At 43.7% G+C, this 26,509-nt stretch overlaps 1 protein-coding gene and 1 long non-coding RNA gene across 2 annotated transcripts; both read left to right on the forward strand.

The window, feature by feature from the left end:
- On the forward strand, positions 1 to 25,923 carry YBX3 (Y-box binding protein 3). Its single transcript, XM_075163123.1, has 9 exons — positions 1 to 411; positions 4,265 to 4,328; positions 6,090 to 6,123; positions 11,104 to 11,193; positions 11,874 to 11,996; positions 18,549 to 18,643; positions 24,044 to 24,215; positions 24,859 to 24,959; positions 25,395 to 25,923. The coding sequence occupies exons 1-8, from the start codon at positions 138 to 140 to the stop codon at positions 24,922 to 24,924; spliced, it is 918 nt and encodes a 305-aa protein (XP_075019224.1). The 5' UTR covers positions 1 to 137; the 3' UTR covers positions 24,925 to 24,959; positions 25,395 to 25,923.
- Positions 693 to 2,200, forward strand: LOC142088149 (uncharacterized). Its single transcript, XR_012675747.1, has 2 exons — positions 693 to 830; positions 1,047 to 2,200. It is a non-coding gene; the product is annotated as an uncharacterized LOC142088149 (long non-coding RNA).
- Positions 25,924 to 26,509: the final 586 nt, after the last annotated feature.

Genomic DNA, 26,509 nt, shown 5'->3' on the forward strand with positions numbered 1-26,509 from the left:
CGGCCCCCGCTGACTGTGTTAAAACTTCGGCGGGGCCATTTTGGGGGCAGTAAGACCCAGCGCGGGCGCCAGGGACAGCCGCCGCCGAGCGCCGCGCACCCGCCCGCCACCCACCGTCCTCCCTCCCGCCAGGCACCATGAGCGAGGCGGCGGAGACCAGCACCGCCAGCCCGGCGCCCGCCACGGCCACCACCACCACCACCACCACCACGACCGCCGCCGCTGTTGCCGCCGCCGCCCCGGCCGGAGCCCCCGCGCCGCCGTCGCCCGCCGCCCCGGACGCCAAGCCCAAGAGCCCCGTCAGCGCCGCCGCGCCGGGCGCGGCTGTTGGTGAGGCGGCCCCCGGCGCTGCTGCTGCCGCTGCCGCCGCCACCACAACCGCCGCGGCCGAGACGGAGAAGAAAGTGCTGGGTGAGTACCGGGCCTCCCTCCCAACTTCCCGGGGCACCTGCGGCGGGAGCGGGGCGGGTGGGGGGCGGGCGAGGCAGCACATGGCCGCCGCCCGGGGCCCAGCCCGGCTCTCCCCCCCCGCCCCGCGGCTGTGAGTCAGGCTGCGCTCGGGGGAGGCGGCCGTGCCTCCTCCTTCTCCTCCCCCGGCCGGGGGGAGCCGAGCGGCGCCTGGCCGGGACGCCAACTCGGAGTTGGGCGGGAGCACCTGTGCGCAGCGGCGGCGTCCACTACCCCGTCCGGAGCCGCGGACCGCGGCCCCGGGCGCTTCTCCGGGGCCGGACGGGGATAGCGAGTGAAGCGTAGCCATGTTGACGGGCTTCCCGGCACCTGCCGCCGGCCCCGTGCCCTGCAGGGGCATCTCCCCTTGGAAGAGGTTGCTGGTAAATCATGTGTGCCCCCCCTTTAATCTTCAAGTCTTTGAACAACTTTTCTATCTATAGAGAATACTGCTTTAATAATGCCGCTAGGATTAGCGGTTTTTTTTTTTGTTTGTTTTCTACATTATCAATAAAGAGGCAAGCGAAATGCCAAGTTGCTGTCTCTGTGCTCAAGCCCAGTGCATAGCTAGTGTGGTTTTTTTCATGGTAATTAAACAGGATCGACCTGTTGAAAAGTACAAGGCTTCAATCTGCAGTGGAAATAGGGATCTACTGTTTACAACTGTGTAGCTTTAAGAGGTTAGTAAGGCAAAGCGGAGGCTGACTACTACTGTAGAGTCCCGAACTTACACTAAGGAAAGACAGCATCTTCCCTTCTGAAGGGAAGGACTGAGGTCTTACTGCAGCAGATAGAGGAGCCAGGTGAAGGATTTCTCTGGAGCTGAGATAGGAAGGATTCTAGCAAAACAGAAACTGGAGGCATGGTTTGCATGACTTTCCCCTGTTCTGTTATCTGATTTGTCAGTAATCAGTCAAGGCACATCCTTATCTGTTGGTATGTCTGGCTGCTTCTTGCCTTAACATGGCTTGTTTCATTCTTGGCAATGTTTCTATCTTGTTCACATATTGCTATTGCTTGTGGGATTGGGGGGGGGGAAGGCACAAGTGCCTTTCCTGGTCTAACAGGAAAAAGAAAACTGCTGTGGTGATGGTTTTGCACACTGGTCTTATTGCTAGGCAAGCTTTTTTAGCAGGACTTGTAAGGAAAATGATCATTGATAACGCTAATTGAAAACGGACTTATGTTCAAGTCCACTGCAAATGTGGTCTTGTAATTATGTTCACTTAAGTCTCTTCTTACACAGATCCCATTAGAAGCAAGGTCTGATGCTTGCACGGGGCATCCAAATGTCTGACTTCTAGGAATAAGGATAAAAGCTGGTCAGCTTTCTCTTCTCTCTTGGTCACAGGAAGCTTTGGCTTTCCTTGTTAAAACTAATGAAAAGGCTATTTTGGTGTGAGTGGGAGTGGCTAATGATTGTTTCCTCTGATAGCATCAGAGTACAGCATCTTGTAGAAATACGTGGGCTTTCACTTGCTGGTGGGATAGGCATCATCACATCAACTGCCTTCTCTGACTTGTCAGTAAAACTGGTTATGGTTTCCTCTGGGCTTGCCTGATTTCCCCGCTATGACAGCTTGGGCTTAACAATGTTAACAATGGCTGCACCATGGCCACGTGGATGTTCAGTGTCATGCTATTGTGTCTGATGATCTTCCCCCCCATGGTAATGCTTAGGGGAGACTGTAAGACTAGTGCGGGTAGGGAATGGTATTTCCCCAGTACACTGTTTCAGGGAATACATTGGAGACTCACACCTGGTCTCTGGCAGCTTGTGCAAAGGGAGCAATGTTGCTCTGAAGCTGTGTGCGTGGACTTCTGTTTATCAGCAGCCAGCTGGCCATGTAGAGCGAGTTTTGACTACCTGTCCTTCCACCAGCTTTCTGATTCCTCTCAGGGTTTTCATCAGGCTTCCTAATCTGATTGGAATAGGCGAACAGATTCAATAGTTATTTTGGGGGGGGGGGGGAGGGAAGGATGATGGTGGGGGAATCAGTGGTATTAGCCTTGTTTCTTAAAGCAGGCTAAAACCTGCATGTGCCATTGGCACCTGTTTCTGTGCTTCCCCCCCTCCCTCCCCTCTTCTTCCCCTGTTGACTTGTCCTAGTGCAGTGAGCTCTTGCATGTAGCCAGTGCCTTTGTGATAGCAGTAAGTGTCTGCACCTAGTGATGTCCCCATGAAACTAAACCTAAAAGCACAACTGTAAATGTTGATGCTGAAGACTGTTATTGTTACTGAATCGGTGCTAGGCATTGAAACTTAGGGTTTTTATCTCTGTGAACAAGAAGTCTTGGGAATGGATGCTGTACTAGGTAGAGCCCTTCTCTCCAATAACTGTCTCAATCTTAACATGGTTTTGCTTCTTCTAAACATGAACATTTTCTGCTAAAAAAATTGTCCTAAAGAAGACCAAAACCTTCATTTCTAAAAGTGCAGTGAGAAATGGCCTGTTATTACTTTCAATAACAGCAACAGTACTACAACAGACTGCTATCAGCAAACATTCCTACTTTAGCTCTGTATTCAGGGGAGGAGGAAAAAGTTGCTCTTTTTGTCTGTCAGAGGGGTATATAAGAATGGCAAGACTGCATGAGACCAAAGGTCTGCCTAGCTGTGTCATCTCCTAGTGGATGTTCAGGGAAGAATGCAGGTGTAGAGCAGATGAAGGTAACAATTTGCAATGTGTTCCTGCCTCTAGCAGACTGGCCTGGACTTCTGAACTGGAGAGTGTCTCTAGACTATTTTCTTTTTAATTGCCTCTTGGATTCCTCCCACATGTTCCCAAACATATGGAAGGTTTTTAACAAGCAGTCATCTGTAGGTGACTAGACCCTTTTCAAATAAGTACTACATAGATTGCTTAGATAGTTGTGGTCATGCTATGTAATAAGTAACATCTATTAAAGTCTAGAGCCCAAAATTCTCCCTTTCCTACAGGTTTGAAAAGTACAAGTTTGTGGTCTCCACCCAGTTGCTGAGAGGGAAGGAGAGGTTGAACTACTTGCATTGCTGTTGAGTTCCTCCCACACGTACCTATATGTTGGAGGAACAGGTTTCACCAGATCCTATAAGACACTGCAGTATGGCTTCGAAGTAAGATGCTTTTTTGGTGTTGAGACAGGAGCTTGTCTTGATCCTAGAAGCCTTGGAACATAAAGTGGGTCAGTTTGCAACTGGTAAATCACAGAAGATCTCTAGAAATAGGAATATTAAAACAAAACAAAAAAAACCAGCAACCCCCCTCACCACCATCTTGTGGGGTCTTGTTTGGTTAGAGTGATGTTGCCAATGCAAGAAAGAGCTTGTCCAAAATAAGGATGTGCTGCCTCTCCACTTGAGAGAGTTGCATGGTGCTTGATACTGCTTCTTTGGCCAGTTCTGGTTTCCAAGGAAAAAAGGAAGGATAACTCTGAGTGAAAGAGAGGAATTTTAAACAGCTTTCTTCAGCTATGTTTCATGTCTAGCTACTAAGCTAGCGAGAACTAATGAATGGCAGTGGGATTTTCAGCTTCACTGCACATTTCTGGGATAAGAAATAAAAAAGAAAAGGGATGGATGGCCAATTCTGAAAATACAGCTGGACTTCATTCTAAAAGCTGTGTGATAAACTCTTGGCTGAAGAACAGCAAGTGAAAGTGCTGCTTCCTGCTACTTTGTTAGTGTAAACTAAAATGGGAGATAAAGGTACACTTTGAGTGTTAAGGAAGCAGAATAGGTCTGGTTGTGACTTCATGTGCAGATATAAAAGTATTTTTGTAACATTCTTGTACTTCATTATGTTTTAGAGTAACTTCTGTAACTTTTTCTTTCCAGCCACCAAAGTTCTTGGCACAGTCAAGTGGTTCAATGTCAGAAATGGATATGGCTTTATCAACAGGTATGTTTAAATTATGACTATCATATTTTTACTGTACTAAGACTCATGGTGCAGATAATATGCCATGTGTTGGTAATTGCAGCAGAGACCTGAGGACCTGGCTACATGCAGTTGATGGCCAGATTTGGCCAGGCATTCAACAAACTGATATCATCTCAGGGGACTCTTTTTCTTACCACCCTTCAACCCCCCTGCACTATCAAAGGTTGTATGTAAGAGGAGAGAACAGAAAGGGTCAAAATCATTACAAATTTGGTCTGTTACATGTTTCTCATGTTTATTCGTACTACACATTTTATGAGCTGTATGTTCTTTCATGACTGCCTGGCTCTTTTTAAAGGTGCAAGTAAGGTTGGAGGATGAGGGGGAATAATTTTGGATAAAAATTGAAGTGTTAACTGATTGGTCAGTTACCTACTCTAGATACACATTGAGATTCTCTGATAGCATCTAACTGAACATATTCCAGGCCTGGGTTCACAGAAATTCTCTCTTTATATCTTTTTTTTCCTTCTCCTCTGAACATGAGCAAACCTTATGTTTACCTGACATCAATAATCCAAATAGCTGTTAGTGATACTGATCACACTCCAAACCTAGGTGCACAAAGACCCACGCTTCCAAATTACTGGAGAAGACTCTGTCTTTTAAGGCGGGAATATCTGTGGGGTTGAGGGGCTTAAATGTCTTTATGCTTTATGAATGCTTTATGAAAATGCTTTATGAAAAACGAAGCTCCTGCATGGTGAACACTTGTCTTGCAAAAGATGTACCTGGCAAGTTATTTTGTCCTGCAAGTCCTTGAACTGTTACACAGCAGGTGATTTGGGTAAGTCGGACACTGTAGAAAGGGGTGGAAGAGCCCCGTTTCATGGATCTGAAGCCAGTTCTGGTACAGTATTAATCCCAGTCTCTGGAGACTACTATCCAGTGTTACGTAAGCTTAGGAAAAAAGCTTGAATTAGGAAGTACTCTTAAAGTCTTTCATAGCAGTTGATGTGAGAGCCTTCAGCTGGATATGGTGTAATAACTTGTTAGCTTTCTTCCTACTATTACTTCAGTCCAGCACAACAAGTTTTGGATTATGCATTATCTTCACAGATTCTTTGACCCATCTGTTCCCTCTGCAGAGGAGGAATTGAGTGAACAGACAGCAGGGTCTAGGCTCTTTCTGTTGCGTGGGAACACAGAATCAAGGTCTCAGCCCTGTCTTCATGTTTTGCATGCGGAAGCCTGAACTGGCTGGCCTAATCCAGACAACCTCATGTTCATGTCTGGGTCCCCCTCCAATGGACTCTTCCGAACACCTCTTGTGCATGGTTGCTTTGAGTTTCACTGAAAGGAGAGCTCTGTTAACAGCTGTGGCCAGTCCTGTTGATAGTCTTGCTTGACCTCTGGGATAACAGCTCAGGTTGCAGCCCCTGTGGAAGTTTTTTTGGGGAGTGGAATAGCGAAAGGCAAGCAGTCCACTCATTAACTCTGCCCCATGTCAAAACAAAATATTGAATGCTTGCCAAAAGATTGCAGAGAACCTCCACCTGTCCCCTCACCCTTCTGAAGGATGGGGAGTCCTTTCTGCTGTCAAGCATATGACCCTGGAAATTCAGAGCAGGGTCTTAGTAGCATAGACTTACACAGAATGTATGGAATCCAGGCGATGGACTACCGGCTGGGGGAAGGAGGGTTTCACTTGTGAAGTCAGGGATTTCTATTTAAGTCTCTTAGTCTAAACTCTTATGACTTCTCACTTTCTTTTTGCAGAAATGATACCAAAGAAGATGTGTTTGTTCATCAGGTAAGACAGCAGTAATTGTACTTAGAGATGTGCATTATGACAGATTTCTAATGCAACTTCCTGAAACAGCCACCCAACTTTGTCCTGGCTTAGAATACTTACCACAAATGCCTTGAATGGACATGTGTGTTGAAATTTTCAGGGAGGAATATTAGGGTATGTTTTCCTTTTCTCTGGAGTTATAACTGAAGGAGTAGGTATTACAACTCTTCATGCTTTCTTTTGTCTGCTCTGATTTGAACACTAAAGTCTTTTGGTTTTTTTGGTGTAGTTTTGTTTGGTTGTCCCTTCCTTGGGGAGATGACTCCTCTGTTTTGTAAATACCTGGTTACTTGTTGTCTATCCTTCCCCCCCTCACTTCCTCATGCTCCTTGTGTCTTCTGTTTCTTCCTACCCTCTTCGTTTGCAGGTCTGTTCTGTCTGCCCTCCCTGGTATTGGAGAGAAAGTGATCCAGTCTGGCTCTTGACCAGCCTGGGTTGCCATCAGCTGTTGCTGCATGAGGCAGCTGCTCTTGGGAAGAAGAGGAGGAAGGCTGTGTGCCAAGTGTGCCCAAGCACAGAGAGGTTGCCCAGCAGCTTGTCATTGGTTAACTTCCCTTGAACTGTCAGTAGCCTGTTCTAAGTTTATACTGAGACTCTCAGGACACAGGCAACTAATGGCAAGATGCTGTCTCCATGCTGATATAAACTGATTAGTTGGCTTAGGCCTGGTTTTGCATCATCTGATACTTTTGCTTCACCAGAAAATGAAATATTGCCCCTGGAGCTTGTCCCGTATGAAATGTCTGCAGGCCCATGTGATTCTTAAAAGCATGAGCTTTCTCTGTGGCGTATGTGGCAGTATTTCCATCAAATGTAACCAGGAAACTTGCACTCAGAGTTGGTCACAAAGGATGAGGATATGTGCATATGTAGTTGTGTTAAACATGCTGGTTAACATTGAGAGTTAGTTTAGTTTTTGTGGCTTCATGACTAAATAGCCTGTGATAACTTTCTCTGGGTCAAGGGGTGTAGAGCTGTTATCCCTAAAATGGTTGAAGCTGGGAGGGAGTAAGTCCAGTGCCTGTATTGAGTGAAGATGTCAGAAGTGTGTGCAGTACACATTCCCGGTTGAGCGGGTGGACTGGGAGCAAGAGCTCTTGATGCATGTACCATTTTCTAATGGTCACCCTCTTTCCTTAATGACTGTGTGCTGTGTGCATGCTGATACAGATGCTGCATCTGCAGCCTGATGAGAATGCATCCAGAGGAAGGTGGGAAGAATTTTAGTAGCAGGAACATGTTCTGCATAGGGAGCACTGTAAAACTGCCTTGAAGACAAACGAGGTCTCTGAGACCTGTGAGAAGATATCCTGGAAAATGGTTGTTGTGCTGATGACAGAGATAACATGGATCAGTTGTTATTCTGCTTGGGAAGGTTGCCTGTGGACACCCAAACAATGAAGGCCCACAGCAAGCTAGTATTATCTGTGTTGTTTTGTCTCCTTCACCTGTGGAGATTATTCATCTAAATGTAACTGGTGTGTGTTGCATGTAACTTATTTCTCATCTCCTGTGGCCAAAATCCTCTTGTAGTGAGCACTGAGCCAAACTGGCTTGATGTTTCAGAAATAAAGCATCACGTGCAAGCTTACATCTGATTAATCCTGTTGGTGGGCTGTGCATGGCAGAGAAGATGCTTCCAGCTCTGGCCTGGGTTGGCTGCAGTCGGGTTTTCCTTAGCTCTTCCATCTCGAGCTGTTCCTATACATGAATGTGCTCCCTACCAGAGCCTGGGGTTTTCTGGCTGGAGCTCTCGCCTGAGTGCTTGGCTCGGCAGGGCCAGCGGACGGGGCGCGCCTGGTGAGGGAGGCAAATCCACTGCGTAAGCAAACATCCTGCTGCGAGCTTCCTCTCCATGGTTAGTGCCGGTTCTGCCCCTCCTCCCTGCGCCTGTCCCGGGAGGAGCTGGATTACATGCCTAATCCCTTCAGAATAAGGCTGACCTAGTTGAATAGATACAGCCTCCTCCCTGCCTCCCCGGCACGCATCCGCAGCAGGGAGGGAACAGGCCGATCTCATGATTGGAATGGGGGTTAACGCTCAGTGTCTGGCTATTGGATGCTATTTATAAACCTAGTACAGATTAAAATGCTTTTCTCTTTAGGGCATGCATAACTTGTGTTGAATTAACCCTTTGTCTTGCGGGGGACCCAAGCAGTGTTTTGGGGAAGGGGCAGTTCTTCACCTGCTTTGTCTTGCTTGCATCCTTGGCCGGTTGCTTCATGCAAGGTGCTATCTAGGGCACTGTGTCAGTTAGAGCAATAGGGATCGATCTGCCTAGCGGAGTGGAGTGTGTCTGGAGGGCTGGAGGAGGGTCTTGCAATTTAACACCATTAAAAGTGTCAGTAGCCAGAGAAGTGCAGTTTAATTAGGCATAGTTTGAATCACAAGCAGTGAGGAGGAGTTAATCTCTTCTGCTGCACAGGTCTTTCTTTTTCTTCACTTCACTGCCGTGTATTCATTGTGCACAGCCTGGTGTACGTGCACCAGTAACTGGTGTAATAAATTTTGGCTATTATTGTGACAATGCTGGATGTGCACATGATGTGGTGATATCATGAGGGTATGGAAATAACTCTTCCAAACAAAACACTGAACTAGCTCTGAAGACTGTTATAGCTGTCTGTTCATCGGTGTCCCCTTGGGAAAGGAAAGGCTCTGTCTTAATTGTTGAGTGCTGTCTGTGTTAACACAAAACATCTGTCTTTTGAATTAAAGAAGCTGGAGCCTGCAGGATGCTGGTGAACAGTAACAGGGAGAATAGTGCTCTCTCCCATGTGGATATACAGAGTAAAAGTCTTTTCATCAAGCTTAGAGCTTAGGCTTGTTAGAGGCTTATTTCAGCAATGTTTACCTGCAGCTGAAGTAGTAAGTAGTAAAGCTGTATAGCTTCTGCTCTGAATTCTAGGACTTACTCAAAATTGTTCCTGGTTGCCTTTACGAAACAAACCTCAGCCTACTCTGTCTCCTATTGGCTTTTTGCCAATTGCAAATTGCAAATCTGAATTTTGAAGTTTCTGTCCATAAAGCTGGAACAGAACATGTGGAATCCTGTTGCATTTCTTCCATTACACTTGGAGGATATTTGAGGAGCCTGATTAATCTTAAGTACACCCTCTGCTGAAAAGAAATCTGGTAGTCCTTTCTTCCTCTGCACTTACAAGGACAGGGAAGGAGTTTGGAATACAGCTTGTTAAAATCTGTCATATGCAGAGCACAAGTCTTATGAGTTTGAGTCAGTTGTCTCAGGACAAGTGGCGGTGAAAGAAATAAACACTTAATCTGCAGTGGAGATAATGATTTTGGTATTAGTGTATAGCATTTATGGAAAAGCTAGCACTTCCAGCTGATTTTAGAAATGGGGCAGTTACACTAATAGGTCAGCAGAAAGCAAACAGAGCTGTCTCAGCTGATGGTGGGAGTCTCTGCTTTGTAAAGTAATTCGCAAAAGAATTCACTTGAGCAGCTCATTCTCTTCCTGTATCAAAAAAAAACCAACCCTCTTGGGTTGTTTTTGCTTTGGTAGCAATAATATGTACACTCTCGCATTCTTCCTTAAGCTGTTCAGGGACACTGCAGGGTACAGGGAAAGGTGTGGCTAGATGTGGGACTAAAAGGACATGCTGGCCTATTGCCTGAAACACAAAGGGGACTGTATTCAGCAACAATGAGAATACTTTTCCTAAACTGGTCAAGCTCAACTTTGAACTGACTAAAACTTTTCCTTCAGTGGGAAGTATTTTTGGGCTATTGTTGACTGAATGAATATAGTTGCCACGCACACACAACAACTCAACTGGTCGTCATTCTGCCTGTTTCTCTTGAACTGCAGACAGATATGACAACTGTCTCTTCTGTTTCTGCCCTACATCCCATTTCTTAAACCAGACTTGTGCCCTGTATTTCTGTGTGTGCTTCTATCTGGATCTGCACCTGCCTCCTTCGTGCTAACAAAAGATGCCCGTAACAGGAACCTTAAAGTGAATTGGTCTTTAATAATCTAAGAGAACTTCAGTAAAAAGCTGGCTATTAGATTGGCTTGTACAATGTGTGTGTTTTGGTTTTGTTTGGGTTTTTTCTCCCCTGGCCTCTTCCAGTTTGTGAACCCTTACCTAATGAAGAGATAGTAGGCTTGTCTTGCTAACTTCCTTTGTGGAATCCTAGAAATACTCCACGAGTGAAAAGCATCCATAGTTGACAGGCTGAAAATCGCTCCAGGAGGTTTGAGTGTTCCTGTGAGTCTGAAGAGGTTTTCAACCGGTTTTGATCTGAAGCCATGTTGTTAATAGTATTTTGGGGTTTCTGTCTAGGAGATGACTAAGACTGTGATTGTCTGTTCTGGTACTATTGCTGTGTTCTTTAGAGACTCACCTAATTTTTGGGGGTCTCCCTTACAGTGCTTAAGTAAAATGCTTATTTATGTTACACCGAAGTTATCGTAATTCTTCTCTAGTTACTATGAGTTGCTGTGATACCTTATAGTTAATGCCATCTTCCAGAAAAATGCTCCTGGTCTTAAGTTCTCTGTAGAAGGTCTACAGGTTTCCTAATGACTGTGAAGGCATGGGCCACGCTTGCTGCTGGAGCTGCCTTGGTACAGCTTGCAGGAGATCAAACACTCAGTGTGAAATCTTCATACAGAAATATGTAATGATCTGGATATTTGGTAGATTTGACAGAGGGGATCCTGGGGCAACAGCTGATTTGTAAATTCATAAGTATTGAGAAAGGAATAAACCTTGACTGAGTATTGGAGGGCCTGTGGAATAAGAGAGGCATCTGTGTATTTAAAATATCTTGGTGTGGTGACTGATCTGGTGTGAGGAGTTGGGATTGTAGCAGAAGAATACTGTCCTTCCCTCATCTACAGGGCTATGAATGTCTAAGGTAATAAGTAAGATAAAATAATGTATTTTTCTGTATCTTCTTTCTTTAAAGACGGCGATAAAGAAAAACAACCCACGGAAATATCTGCGCAGTGTTGGTGATGGAGAGACTGTAGAATTTGATGTGGTCGAGGGAGAGAAGGTGAGAGATTATAGAGATTTAGGTGTGTGGTCTAACAGAGTTAACATCACTCTAGTGGGGAATAACACAGAACCTTAGCTGTGTATCTGGTGTTTTTGTCTAATGTGTTAATCCCTGGGGTGAGTGGCATTCATGCAACTTTTCTGTGGAAGATATGTTTTTTAAAGGCTTCATTAAGAAGTGTTTCTAGATATGTATCAAAACTCTACTTGAACTACATCCTAGTGCTTCTAGAACCTGTAATTTTTACTGGATAGAGCATTTGAAGCTTGCGGCCTGCCCAATAATCATTAACTGAGGCATACATTGCCCTGAAGAATTTGTCTCGGAGTCTGGTAGTTTAATAACTGTAAGAACCTTCAAGTTCTTTGCGCTTCTACTTTCTCAAGCTTTTTTGTTTTAGTTTTCTGAGCTTTTTTGATTTTTTTTTTTTTGTCTTTCAGTCAGTTGCTTCTTGCTTTTTCCTGTGAACTCAGTCTGGCTGATAGGCTCTTAGCTTATGATCATAGCTCTTGGTTATGGGGTTGAGAATAACAAACCTGCTTTTGCACTACATGGGAGGAAGGAATCTCTGTAGCTTGGAACTGATGCAAAAAAGCCTCTTTCCTGTTTTATCTTCTCCCTGTAGCTTGTTGTTCTTTTCTCACACCACCCTGGTTTACTTTCTTTTGGCCTTTTAGGGTGCAGAAGCAGCTAATGTCACTGGTCCAGATGGAGTCCCTGTAGAAGGCAGCCGCTATGCTGCAGACCGGCGCCGCTATCGACGTGGCTATTTTGGCCGACGCCGTGGACCACCTCGAAGTGTAAGTTTAATTTCTTTAGTGGTGGTCATCCTGCCTCCTCAGCAGTCTTCCAGCCCTCTCACGAGAGGGAACTACAGGTTCAGCACTGGCATATAGTAAACTGTCAATGTTTAAGTTGTGAGTGTTCTTCAGTAATATTCTGGGTTCCTCCAGCACATCATTGATGTTGATACTGATATTTTCTATTATTGGGTGTCCTGTAGGCCTTTCCTTGTCATGTCTTTCTAGAATGTGTTAAGCATCTGTTTGTTTGAAGAGTGAACACAAAGAAGTGAGACACCTAAGTGGTTCACCATGCCCTTTACCTGAAGCAAGGGGAAATATTTATATTACTCTAAGTAGTATAACCATAACTTGGAAAGGTTACTTGGAAAATGGGATTTGTTTAGAATTTTGTCACTTCTGCATGACATGGTAGTAGTTTGACCAACTAGTTGAAACCTCCATGTACCACCCCTTCATAGGCCTCTGCCTACAGCAGTTTAGTGTAAAGATAATGCATTTTTTCTTTAAAATAGCTACGCACCACTGTTCATAGCATCTGCAAGCATTCCTAAGCAGCTTCCCTGCAAGCTTTTGCAGAGGGGGAGGTAAGTATGAGGTACTGGCTGTAGCTCTAGCAATTACTACTCCTGTCCATATCATGCTTCTGCTAAATTGGTGCCTGGAACAATCCAACAAACTGGAACATACTCCAGGCTTGATTTATCTTTTCTTTAATAGTTGAGTTTGTGATCATCTCTTGCAGAATTGTGTGAATGATCCAATATGAGAGCTGTGGTGGAAGTCTTTGCCCAAGCAACATAACTTTCTTCTCATCTTGGTCTACAGACTTGACAGCATGGGGGCAAATGGAAAAAATGTTGTCAAATCCTTCCTTAAAGCCTAGCTGTTTTACTAGCTATCATGAGGTCTTTTCTTTAATCCTGCTGGCCACCACTGAGCCTTAAATATGTGAAAGGTGTTCTTCCTGAGTCCCTTGGAGACGGCTAGAAGTTGGTGCTGGTAACTGATGGCTTATTACTGAGTATGTCTTTGTTTTTGTGTCAATACCGTTTGCAGCTTCAGCTTTCACGCCAAGTGGCAGAGAACTAGGATACTTGGTTTTGTTCAGCGCTTTGATATTTCCAGTCTTATTTGTTAGCTCATCAACCAGCTACATCCCAGTATTGATTCTGTTTCCTTTTGCTCTCCTGAGATTAAAATCTCCCTCAACTGTCTTTATTGGGAGTGAATGCTTTAGTTGGTGGTATTGGTGTTGTCTTGGAGCTGCTTCAAATTTTAAATGAACAGACATATCAAGGCTTAGACAACCCTGTGTACTGCTGAGTGTGGAAAGCAGCTGTTTCTTTCTGCCTGAAGAGTAACAATGTGAGACCCAACTTGGACATGGGGAACATTCAGTCTCAGGGTACTCGTGCGGGAACATGTTCTCTTGGATGTCTAACGCAAACTCATGCAGCTAAAAATCTTGTTTGCATGTGACACTATAACACACTTGGATCCTGGTACTTGAAGATGTACACAAGGGGGAAAAAATTGTGATATCACACTGTTTTCCTTTGGCTTGCTTATATCTGAGTCCACAGACTGATTTGGTGTGGGTACCAGGCCTTAGCTGTTGTGTGACCAGTGCCTGATGTCCTATGAAGTCATCTCTCATTTCATAACCTAAAACATACTGCTCTTTCTCTAGGATCATTGACTCTGGAAAAATTACAGCCTTCAAAACTTGTAAATGATAATTTACAAAAGGACATTAACCTGGGTGTTCATTGTTTCCCTTTGTTCATGAGGTTTGGTGCTTCTCTTTAGCTTGTTGAGTATCCTCGGAATGTCAGGTCTTCCCATCAATGCATTGAGTGCTCCTCTGGATTTGGTATCATCTGTTAAGAGTAAATTCTGTTTCATTCAAAGATGATGAAGACTTTATGCTACTATTCCCTTAGCATGCCACTCTAACAGGTAACAAAGTAAACTCCATGGTTGCTGTGACCTTTCAAAGGTGATACTGGCCAGACAGTGACGTTGGCCAGCTCCTTCAGCACTCTCGAATGTATCCTGTGTAGTCCTGTATGTGTAAGACTTGTTTAAGTGATACTTCCGTTTCATTTGAGCTCAGTCAAGAGTTCCTTGTGCAGCCAAAGTTGATGTTCTGCTATGCCTGCTCAACTTTCTGCCTGTTGCAGTGGACCCTTCTTGTGTTCTGAGCTAGTTTGAGGTGCAACCAGTTCTGCTGGGCCTTCTTACCCACTCACTTATTAGTTGCCTGAACAAGTCGAAGCTCCACATTAAGAAATTCTTTGCAGGGACTGCAAAGGGCTGTTCAGGGACTGTCCCTAAAGTTGTCCTAGTGTAGGTCAGTGAAACTACTCAAACTTGGCCAGACATTCTTGTCATCCCCCATGTACTTGCTGTGATAGATCAATTGAGAGTACGGTGAATCCTCATCTGAAGCTATCAATATTTCCTTCTGGAGATTTTTCACTTGCATCAGTTAACACGTTCTTCACATTGAAACTGCATGTCTACTGCATCTAGAAAGACACTTCTTTCTAATATCTCTTTCCTTTAACAAGACTTCCTTTTTCCCCTTCCATTCCCATGTGCGTAAAGGGGGGAGAAAGGTAGCAATATCTGTGAGCCATAGCAGTATGTATACACTATTCTGTCTGGTCCCATTAACAGGTGCATTAAAGGTTGTGCCTCTCTACTTGAGGAAGTATTTTTTACTAACTGTCCTGCAGAATATTTCTGAGACAAGTTTGAGTTGCTGATGGTATGGCACTCTGGGCTGTGCTTGCTGAAAGGATCTTTACTCAGCTGCAGGCAACTGTTGCTGCGTGCCTAAAAGAAAAGATTTCAGTGTACCCAGGCCTGCTATGCTTAAAGATCTACTAGGCTGCGGAGGTGAAAGGTTTTCTCAGAGCTCAGCTGCCCACATCATCAATCCTGTATTTACTGAAAAAAATTGTTTAATTTGTTGAGGTGACTTTTGACATGGTGGCCTTCCAGGTTTCAAGAACTCTTAATTGATGTCTGTTAGCAGCTCCAGTCCAACCTTGCAGCGCAGCAAGAGTTGATTTATCCTTGCTTACTGGCATGGTTTTAGGCAAACTAAAGATGCTATCCTTTGTTTGCCATGCTAGCTCAAATGTGCCTGTACTCTGCCTGTAACTTACTGGGTCTGGTTTTGAACACATTGTGTGGATTTCTAGAGTGAAGAGAACCTTGAGGAATCTGAGGTATTAAACCAGCTCCAGTGGAACTGTGTCTGGATTGCATGGAGAATTCTGTGGAAAGTAGAAGTACTTGTTCATATCAAATTTCTTAACTGTACCTACTACAGAAAAGAGGCTGTGCTCTTCACTGAACTGTGACAACATAGACACGGTGTGGAGCTATAGTCAGAATGTTAGAACAGACAATGAATCATGGAACAACCGATGACGTCCTCATGTACATATTGTGTGCATTACTAATAGAAGAAGCCTCTACCAGTGAGTCGGAAAATAAGCAAAATAGTTTGAGAGCTGTTTTATAGGCTGACTCTATTTCTTGTAGAGAGGAGACCTGAAAAGATGAATAGTATTACACAAAAGCTAGAGACTGATCTGAAGAGATGTAAAAACAAATGAAGAAGAAATTAGGGGAAGTAAATAAGTAAAAAGCTCATTGCAGTTACAGTTAATGCTTACAAAACTGTTCTTTGGGGGACAGCAATAAAATTTTGTACTATTTTAGGGCTAGAGAAATTGGTGCGAGATCTTCATGGGGAATCACAGCCTGCCTGCCTGTTTTGGTCGTCTTCAGAGGAAAACATAGAGTGCAGCAGACCAGCTTCATTCATTTGTCCTTTAGAATGACATAATGTTTTGTTAGAAGGTATTACAGTGAGTTGGAAGGTTCCTGCGGAGGAGACTGAGTGAACAGGATCATGTGTGTGCTAGACATGGTGTGGTGCTTTTAAGAGTACAAATAGAGCTTTCCTAATAAATGAATCTAATATACTTACTGTCAGTATATTAAAACAAGACCTCAAAGCTCAGGTTCTGTTTTCTGGTCAAATTGCATCTGTTTCAGTGACTTCTGACGGCATAATGGTTTTATTCTGGAGCTATACTTCACTTCTGGCCAATAGACCTAGATCAATTGACAGTGATATAATGTAATATGTTAATTGAATTTTTGTGATACTATAGAAGATGCAGGAACTTCTGGGCTAAGCAACTCAGTGCCTTTGCTATTCTGTTTTCAACTGTTTAAGCCAAATCCATTTAAAATACTGACATAGCAACATTCAGTTCAAGATGAATAGGAAGATGTTTGCATTGTTTTCAAGTAATGCTTCATCAGGTTTAGTCATTCTTTCAGGAGATGGAGTCTTTTAGCTGAGATTCCAATGCAGCCCTCTGTAGGGAGGAGTGAACTTGGGCTGTGCCATTAAAAACATGTAGAAATTCAATATTGCCTTTTAAAGAGCTGTGAATGTGATGCTGATTGCCAAGTACTATAGGAGAGCTTTGGCTGATGAAAAATATTGTTGTGTGCCCCTCACTACGATTAGGTTGATGCTTTGTTAGCTTCCGGCACATTATCCCTCAGACAAGACCTAATAGGCCCCCGTGGTTCCGTATTTCTGGTATTGCAGTGCTAGAACTGAGCGCTGATTCCACGTGTGCTTGCTCAGAAATCCTGGAGAAGAGAAATGGCAATTGTGCTGGAACATGTTCAGGATTGTTTTAGTTCTGCGTCCTCTCTTCCCTTCACATCTTGCTGCTCTCTCCTCCTGTTTCTGTGCTTTGCCAGTCCTCATGTGAGGAAGAGAGTGAGATCAGGAGCAGCATTAGGTCCTTGCTTCACAAAAGGCAAATCCCAAGACCTCTGAATCACAATACTGGCTGTGCTAGACCTTACTGTCTGAGATGCTTCTGACCACCCATCACAGGTCTATGGGTATGTTATGTAGTACAAAGCATCTTGATGCAAACAGGACAGATTGGTACTGGAAAGTAGATACTAGTATAATGCTGTCGTAAACTCAGAAGTGTAATTTTCCTTTTGGGTTCTGAGTCTCTCATACTTCTCAACTGCTATCAGATGCTACCTGTTATTACTATCTACTTAGTCAGTGGGAGTTCCTGTGGATATTTAGTTATCCTGATCAGTTTTATACATCAGGGAACATAATGGCTAATGTTATTTATGATTGTGGGTTTTTTAAATGAACGCTGATTTCTCTCTACTCGCCTCAGCAGCTGACCCTGTCATATTGTTAAGAATAGCTGGTATAGCTATTTCTAGGTACAGCATGTGAAATATTCCAGTTGCCTTTAGGCCATGTCTCTGTGCTTTTTTGAAACTTGGAAAGATACAAAGAGTTCTTGAAATTATTAATGCATTTGGAGGGTATTTTACTGTGGTGAGAAGCGAAGATTGTCCAGGTTGGTCACTGAGGTTCATTTAATTCCCCAAGATTTCTTGTTAAAACCTACAGCGTTCCAGCCTTTCTAAATGTTTATCATCATGCTATCTTAGCTAAAGAAAAGTTCACTGCCTATGCAGTTACCTGAGATTGCCAGTTAAAATAGAGCAAAATATGATGGTGGTGGTTAAAATAGCTGTGTAGAATTGGAAGGAGACCTGTCAAACTTAGTGTAGACTACTGAAGGCTGTCAGGAAGCGATAGCTTTTGTTTCCGCAATAGCTTTTATTTCCTACTGATGAGATGCAGAAGATGCACTTTTGTTTCCAGATCTCTTGTTAAATTCTTTCTTTTAAAGGGAAGAATAATACAATGGGAACTATAAATCATGTAATGTTTTATAAAACATTACATTACTGATGGCTGGCATTTAAAAAAAAAAAAAAAAACAAAACAAAAAACCAAAAAACAAACTAGGAAAAAAATATGAAATACAGTTTTATCACTTAACAATGAAAGGGGAAAGATAACACCACATCTCTGAAAGGTTGAAAATGTTGAGTGTAGGAGAGTACTTGACATGATGTAGTACAGTTTTTCTGTCTTTAAATTTCTTCATAGTTTTTGTGGGAGTTCTTTGTGGAATGGGGCTTTGTGTAGAATGAAGCCAGAAGCGGTCCCTGGCAAGCTTCAGCGTGATGTCTTTCAGTTAGGTTTCCAAATTCAGAAGTCTCCTGATGAATAGTTGCCTCTCCATAACACGTTTACCCCTTACAATGCAATGTTATGTCTTGAAATACACTTTCATAGGCATCAGAGAACTGTCAGGTTCTCTGCCTTTCTTGGCAGACAGGGAGGAGGTATTGTCAGGTAGCTTAGCCTGTTACTGTGAGGAACAAGGGCAGCGTTATTGGCTCTTGTTCTGTCCTACTTTTACCTTTGCCCAAATTAAAGCTTTGAGTATCTGCTGCTTCTTTTTACCTGGTATACTTTACCTGGTGTTTCTGTACTGATACACTGTTTTTGAACTTGTGTTCAGATCATTGGGCTTTATAGTTAATGTACTGCCAGTGAAATAAGATAACACTTCATCTTTGACTCTGTCTTCTGTTTTCTTTTGGTTGTAGGGTGGTGAGGGAGAAATCAAAGATGGGGTCACAGAAGGAGCACAACTTCATCAACAAGTTCATAGGAATCCTACCTATCGTCCCCGCTATCGCAGGTTTGTACTGTTTCCTTTGCTCGTCATTACATTTGGATGCTTTTGTGATCTATAAAGGCTTCATTAAGAGCAGGAAGCTGTACTCCCTGGCATTAACGTGCATGCAAATGGTAGGGACAGTGAGAAGCATTTTAATTATTAGGAGAAAGGTGAGCCACAGGAGTAAGGAAACAACTGTAGAATTTGTTTAATGTGCTTATATATTGCTCAGAGCCAGGAATAGGTCAAGAAAGGGCGAAGAATTCTTTGTATCCTGCTACTTCTCACAATTGAGCTACATATTGAAGTGAGTTGCAGGGTCTGTGGCTTCCCAGCTGAACTCTTATACTTTCCTGGACAACTAATGAATCCAAATCCCACTTGATTTGGGGCAGGTAGGTCCACCATCTGCAGGGGCAGGGTGTGCTTTATAACTTTTCTTGTGGACTGCAGACAGTAGTTTGCAGTTCAGCACTGGACTAGTAGCTTGTGCACATCCAGCTTAGTCCTACATGTCATGCAGGCTTGGTTTTATGCACTGGTGTTACTTATAGGTACAGAGGAAAGCCTACTGTTCAGTAAAAATGAAGTTGTGTCTTCTCTCTTATAGGCCATTAGATTATATGGTAGCATTATAGTTACATTGTAGTATCCTGTGCTAGTGGAGGGTATGGCTGTCAGTCAAGATTTAAATTTTAGGTTCCTCGAGGGCTCCTAAAGCAGAAGGTAACAAAACAGGACTATTTGAGTTACTCTTGCTAATACTTTTGGAGAAAGGGGGTGCTAGAGAGACTGGAGAGCTTCCAGAATAGTAAGACAAAACTCATCAAAATGATTGAAGGGGGAAAATGTGCGAGGAGTAGAAGTGACTGAGGACTCTGAGGCTGGGAGAAGGAGATGAAGATAAATTATAGAGGTCCTCAGAATAATGAGTGGCATGGAAAATATAGATGAAATTGTTTTTGCTTTTTATTCTGATAAAAGAATACACTATGAGGAGCCTTCAAATGAAGGAAGTGGGAGACACGCCTAATAAACAAAGGGAGGTTCATAGGACCATAGAACAGCCCAGGTTGGAAGGGACCTCAAGAAATCATCTGGCTGAACCTATTGTGGGAAGGGGAGCTGAGATAAGATTATCTATCACCCTGTCCAATCACATCTTGAAAGCCTTCAGTGATGGGGACTCTACCACATTCCTGGGGAGGTTATTACAGTAAACGATTGTTCTCACTGTAAATCTTTCCTCTATCAAGAGGAAACCTCTCCTGGTACAACTTGTACCTGTTGCCCCTTGTCTTCTCAGTGTGGCTCCTTGTGAAGAGAGACCCTCTGTCCTCTTTGTAGCTGCCCTTTAAGTACGAATACTGTGATCAGTTCCTCCCTAAGCCTTCTTTTCTCCAGGGAGAAAAGACCTAACTCCCTCAGTCTTGCCTCATGGATCGGTTTTTCCAGCCCAATGATTTTAACAGCCCTCCTTTGGACTGTATCCAGTGTGTCTGCCTCCTTCTTTAGTTGTGGGGACCAGAAGTGGAGACAGTACTCCAGGTGCAACTCCAGGTGCAATCTGATAAATGCTGAGTAGAGGGGGATGTTCACATCTCTCTGCTACTAATGTCTCTGTAGATGCAGCCCAGGATCCATGTTGCCTTTGTTGCTGCAGTGGTGCACTGCTGACTCATGTTCAGGTTGCTGACTTGAAGAGTTATGCATACAGCAGATTGTTGGAGCTTTTTGCCATGGGATGCTGGAGATGTTAAAAGCTTGCATGAGCTTGGGGGAGACTGTCGAATAGCTAGAAAAGAACACCATTGTCATATCTCTAAATAGGCAAACTGTCTGCCTTAGGAAATCCCTGGTGTGGAAAACAATTGGAGGCTGGGAGGCTATTTGGGAAGTAGGTTTCCTTGTCCTTATTTTTCCCTGGGGATCCATAGAACTGGGATAAATGGACACTCAAAGACCCAGTAGGCCATTCTTAGGTTCTTAGTAAAGATCCCTTGGAATTCGCTTATCCCACTGGAAAGCATCAGTGTTCCTGTGGAGTAAGTTGTTGAGTCATTTGTGCTAGTCATACCTTAATCTGGCCAGTTGTAGGATTGTTTTCTTTATTCTCCAGCCGCAGTTCTGACATGACCACTCCAGCTTCCAGCCTCTACACTGAGGGAACAATTCCATAGCTGAGGAATTTGGTGCAGTTAAAAATATCAGTGTGAAATAGTCAGCCTCTGACTGTCATACCTTTTGAGATGTTGCCTCACTTGTTTTTTTCATTGAATTCCTTTAAGTGGAAAAGCTCATTCAGATTCTTGGCTTCTTGTGATTTGTTTTATCTTGCAGAATGAGTGACAAGTTAAATAAAACACTGGATTACTTTCACTGGTTTTCTTCATAAAACGTTGTGTAACACGGTCTCCCACAATATCCTTCTCTCTAAATTGGAGAGAGATGGATTTGATGGGTGGACTGTTCAGTGGGTGAGGAATTGGTTGCATGGTCGCATCCAGAGGGTATTGGTCAATGGCTCAATGTCCAGATGGAGATTGGTGCCAGGTAGTGTCCCTCAGGGGTCTGTACTGGGACCAGCACTGTTTAATATCTTCATCAATGACATAGACAGTGGGATTGAGTGCACCTTCAGCAAGTTTGCAGACAACACCAAGCTGAGTGGTGTGGTTGACACACCTGAGGGATGGGATGCTATCTAGAGGGACCTGGACAAGCTTGAGAAGTGGGCCCATGTGAACCTCATGAAGTTCAACAAGGCCAAGTGTAAGGTCCTGCACCTAGGTTGGGGCGACCCCCTGGTATCAATACAGGCTGGGGGATGAAGGGACTGAGAGCAGCCCTGCCGAGAAGGACTTGGGGGGTACTGGTGGATGAAAAGCCAGGTATGAACTGGCAATGTGTGCTTGCAGCCCAGAAGGCCAGCTGTATCCTGGGCTGCTTCAAAAGAAGCATGGCCAGCAGGTCAAGGGAGGAGATTCTGCCCCTCTGCTCTGGTGAGACCCCACCTGCAGTACTGCGTCCAGCTCTGGAGCCCTCAGCACAAGAAAGACATGGACCTGTTGGGAGCAGGTCCAGAGAGGGCCACGAAAATGATGAGGGGGATGGAACGCCTCTCCTATGCAGAAAGGCTGAGACAGTGGGGTTGTTCGGCCTGGAGAAGAGAAGGCTTCGGGGAGACCTTGTTGCAGCCTTTCAGTACTTAAAGGGGGCCCATAAGAAAGATGGGGACAAACTTTTTAGCAGGGCCTGTTGCGACAGGACAAGGGGGAATGGTTTTAAACTAAAAGAGGGTAGATTCAGACTAGATATAAGGAAGATGTTTTTTACAGTGAGGGTGGTGAAGCACTGGAAGAAGTTGCCCAGAGAGGTGGTAGATGCCCCATCCCTGGAAACATTCAAGGTCAGGTTGGACGGGACTCTGAGCAACCTGATCTAGTTGAAAATGGCCCTGCCCATGGCAGGGGAATTGGACTAGGTGACCTTTAAAGGTCTCTTCCAACCCAAACTATTCTACGATTCTGCTCTCAAGGAGCTGATTTGTATTAGTCTGCCATTCACTCACTTGCTCCTCTTCATCTTGTCCTTGTCTTTCTATCAACTAGCTTAAGAAGTCAAGCTCCAACATTGAATTTAGAGAGATTAACTATGAAATGGATGCAATCCTCATTTTTTTTCATATGCATGTTTGTTCAGAAACAAACAGCAAGAGGTAAATAACAGTGCAAGAGCAACAAGAAGCTGAATTTTGTAGGAATAATAAGATTGTCCTTAATTGTAATGACTACCTGTTCCATGCAAAATGGATCCATCCTTCTGCATGCTGGGTCTAGAACCACAAGCCTTCCACCTCTACTCTGAGCTTTTCTGTCTGTGAATGTTTGTGTTAAAATTGGCTCTCTTATCTAGGACTGTGGGAAATGGGGTAATACTGATGCTGCTGCTTGTAGGGATCTGAGCAGAATAAATTTTATTCCTGAAAGTCCTCATTAGCATTGGTCAGGAATAGCACCACACCAAGTACAATGAGGCACCTGAGCTTTTGCATGTCATGTGGGTGAATCACAAGCTGGATAATTTGCCTCTGGCTAATGGGAATTTATGCATTTCTGATGCATTTTTCCCTGTAAGAGAGATGATAGCTTACTGTATCCCATATGAGTGCAGAATGTTTCTATTTGAGTTAACAGGTAGGTATTGCTTGCATTTACATGCACTAAATCCAGTGACACTAGTGCTTTTATGTTAGATTCCTTTGGAAAAGCTAAATTGGTTTTTGGCACTGGATAGCTGTGGATTAGCTAAGCCAGCTAATGGGAACTAGATAGTAGGCAGTGACTTTGTCATCACTTTCGGCTGTGTTTTGACAGTTTATAAACATACTTTGTTTATATGAGAAATGGGATGAAATGCTCTTGCATACTTCAGGAACATGGACAAGCTTATAGAATCATAGAGTATCTCAAGTTGGAAGGGACCCATAAGGATCATTGAGTCTAACTCCCTGCTCCTTGCAGGAGTACTTAAAACTAAACCAGATGACTACAAGCGTTGTCCAGATGCTCCTTGAACTCTTGACAGGCTTGGTGCTGTGACCACTTGCCTGGGGAGTCTGTTCCCAGTGACCCTCTTGGTGAAGAACCCTTTCCTAATGTCCAATCTGAACTTCCCCTGATGCTGCTTCATTCCATTTCCTAATGTCCTATCACTGGTCACCAGAGAGAGGAGATCAGCACCTCCCGCTTCGCTGCCTGTCTTGAGGAAGTTGTAGACTGTAGTTGTAGACTGTATCTACACATGTGAGATGTGACCATACGTTGTAGTTCCAAACCAAAAGCCTCTCTGTCGTCTTCTGAATAACTAATCCCAGAGATCTCCCTCTGTCATTAACGTCTTAGTGTTAATGAGGTCCAGCTTGCCTCACTGAGATACATGCTATGTTTTCTTACGTGGTCAAGAGGGGCAACGTAAGGCAAAGAGGGAAGATCCAGGAATGGTTTACAGGTAGAACTGCAATTCCCAGGGATCGCACCATTAATTATGAATAGGGCTGGACCGGTATTTAGCTAGTCCAAGGCTAACTTGGCAGAGTCGGCCTGTGTGGCCACTACTGCCTTGTTTCTTCTCCTAGCCAGCTATGCAAATAGACTAACTACCTCTTTATTGTAGGACAGACAGCAGAATATGCTGATGTAGCTTCAGCAGTGAAGAGACACCCAGGTTGCTTGTCTAAGCCAATGAAAGAGATCTTTCCCTTCCAACTATATGCCAGCTGAATTCCAAAGGGATGGTTTGCTAGCATTTAAAATTGTTACAGATGGTACTTTGTTAAGAGGGTTTTTTCTGGGCTAAAATTATGGTAGTTTAACTTTCTCAGGCTTCTCTCACACTTAACACGTTTCTCCCCATCTTCAGAGGGCCCCCGCGTCCACGCCCTGCCCCAGTGGCTGGAGAGGCTGAAAACAAAGAGAACCATCATGAGGCCAACGCTATGAGTCAGCAGCCACTTCGTCGTGGGTATAGGCGCCCATACAACTACCGGCGTCGACCTCGTCCACCCAATGCTCCAGCTCAGGATGGGAAAGAGGTAAGCACGCTCCTGGCAAAATGTGGCAGAGACAGAGTTTTAATGGGGTGCGTGCTCAAGACCTTCTGTCCTGTGGGAGTTTTAACAAGTGTCTTGTTGGTGTGCTGGAGGAGTCTGGCCAAGTCCAAAGTGCTGATGGTTGAAAGTAGCTTGTTTCATTGCCTGTTCCTTGTGAACTTCTTTGAGAATGTTATCTTAAATGGAACTAGCAGTGGGATAGGGATTGCTTCTGAATAGTTCTTAATTGGGGTCAGACTGTAACATATTTTTGGAATGGAGAGAAACAGTTGTGTTTTCCAGCTTCCTCAAACCTTCAGTCTGTATGTAGTACAAGAGATGGATTTGAAAGCTCCAGATCCATTTCCTGAACTGCTTGAACCAGATGATTTCAGGGAACTGTTTGCAAACACAGATTTTTACCTTAATGAGGAAAGACTTTCTCATTCTATATCTACTTGAGGTGGTCCCCTGACAGAATCTGCTGTGTAATACTTAATATATAAAATATTCCTATAGTTAATGTTTTCTGAGGTTTTGTCTTCCCTGATTATTTTAAAACCTGGGTTATGCTGGCCCTACCACTGAACAGAGGAAGGATCTGGAGGTCAGTCTTTGCCTATAATAAAGGTTTATTGTGTCTCAGACAAAGGTGACTGAAACACCTGCTGAAAATCCTGCTCCAGTGACCGAGCAGAGTGGTGCTGAGTAATGCCCGGCTCCCCAGGCACCTTTACCACCCCTCAGGTAAGGAATAGAGATAGTTCCTGTTCTCCAACCGAAGCAGCATTGTGTATACTTCTAGGACTTGGACTCTGGCCATGTCCCTTTATGTATGGCTAGATATTGTGGTAACTTCTAAGTGCTGTATAGGCAAACCAAGGAACTGCTTGCTGCTTTCTCTTCTGCCTCCGTGTCCATATTTGTCACAAAGTAAACTTTGCTTTATCAATCTGATTTTTTTCAGGAAGATCTGTCTGGTCTATATAGCAATAGCATCTGCTGATGAATTAATGTTTTGCTTTAGGAAGATGCTGTATTCTCAGCTTACAAATAGGATAAGCCAGTCATGCTTATCCTGTCTGTTACTATAACTCCCTCTCCACCTGACATCCCACCTCTTCAACAGGAAAATGAAACTTAAAATAAACTGCATTTTTTAAAATTTGGTTCTTCCAACAGGTGTCCTAAAATACAACTCAAAAATAACACCAAAGAAACACTCAAGCAATAAATTGTCAACAGTGATGACAAAAGCAAAGATTTGAAACATCGGAACTTAAAAGAAAAAAAATTTACCAGCAGCTGAGATCCAGGGAACGCCTGCAAGATAGATGCATGAAGAGAGAAAAAGAGAGCGAGATTCAGAAAGAGCAACCTCCCCAGTTTCAACAGCAACTGTGGGGAATTTTTTTTTTTCTAGAATTTCACTGTTTCGCTAGTATTGAATTTTTCAATTTTTCTTTTGGTATCAAACCAAAAAGGGAAAAAAAACCCCAACCAAAGAACTGAAATTGAAATCGAATGCTTTTTTTATTGGATGCTGGTGCTAAACCTCCCAGGTGTGATGAGTTTTTTTTTTTCTGTGCCAGTCCTGTTCACTGCAGGACACGGGGAGGAGAAACTTCCGCTTTCCTTGGTAAGATCTATTTGAAACTGCAGCATGGGTGACGTTCCTCACAAATAAAAGTGATTTCAACTACCAAAAAAACCCACTTTAGTGTGTTTCTTCATGTTTACCTTTAAAATAATTCATTATTTTAATCTTGCTGCTTCAGCATTTATATGTGAAAATGAGAGCTGCCTCTTTAATATGTGTTGATGTATCTTGTCTAAAACCATGCTGGATGATCCATGTGCATGGACATGGCTAGGTTAGGTGATCTACTTCAATCCAAAACAACTTCTGCAAAGAAATTATACAACAGAGCTACAACCTACACTGTCCTCTGCTTTTCTGGCTCAAATGATGTTAATGGTTGGGTTTTTCTGTTACATTCTTGTGGCAGCAGTTTGGGGGATTTGGAGTGGGTTACTAGTGTATTATTTTCCCCATCTGTTTGTTCGGCTTTTGTGTTTTGTAAACAGTAGAATCCAAGCTTTGAGACTCCTTGCTCAAAAAGACAAAGTGGGCTTAGTAACTGCCACTTTATTCAAGCTTCTATTCCAAATAATGGCAGTACATTTTAGTAGCCTCTCTACTTTTCCTGACTTGAAACCAGTAAAATCTCTGTACCTGTGCCATCTTCTGTTAATGAGCAGAGTACTTAACTGTCTTACTAGTTTGTGTGTTTTTT

The sequence above is a fragment of the Calonectris borealis genome, chromosome 1 (assembly GCF_964195595.1).
Source record: "Calonectris borealis chromosome 1, bCalBor7.hap1.2, whole genome shotgun sequence".
Lineage (NCBI taxonomy): Eukaryota > Metazoa > Chordata > Aves > Procellariiformes > Procellariidae > Calonectris > Calonectris borealis.

What these genes read in the sequence shown, in the direction of transcription:
- YBX3 (XM_075163123.1), top strand. Translation starts at nt 138, where the DNA reads ATGAGCGAGGCGGCGGAGACCAGCACCGCCAGCCCGGCGCCCGCCACG. An exon ending in ATGTGGTCGAGGGAGAGAAG is followed by an intron (nt 11,194 to 11,873) that starts GTGAGAGATTAT and finishes TTGGCCTTTTAG; the next exon opens with GGTGCAGAAGCAGCTAATGT. An exon ending in CAGCTCAGGATGGGAAAGAG is followed by an intron (nt 24,216 to 24,858) that starts GTAAGCACGCTC and finishes ATTGTGTCTCAG; the next exon opens with ACAAAGGTGACTGAAACACC.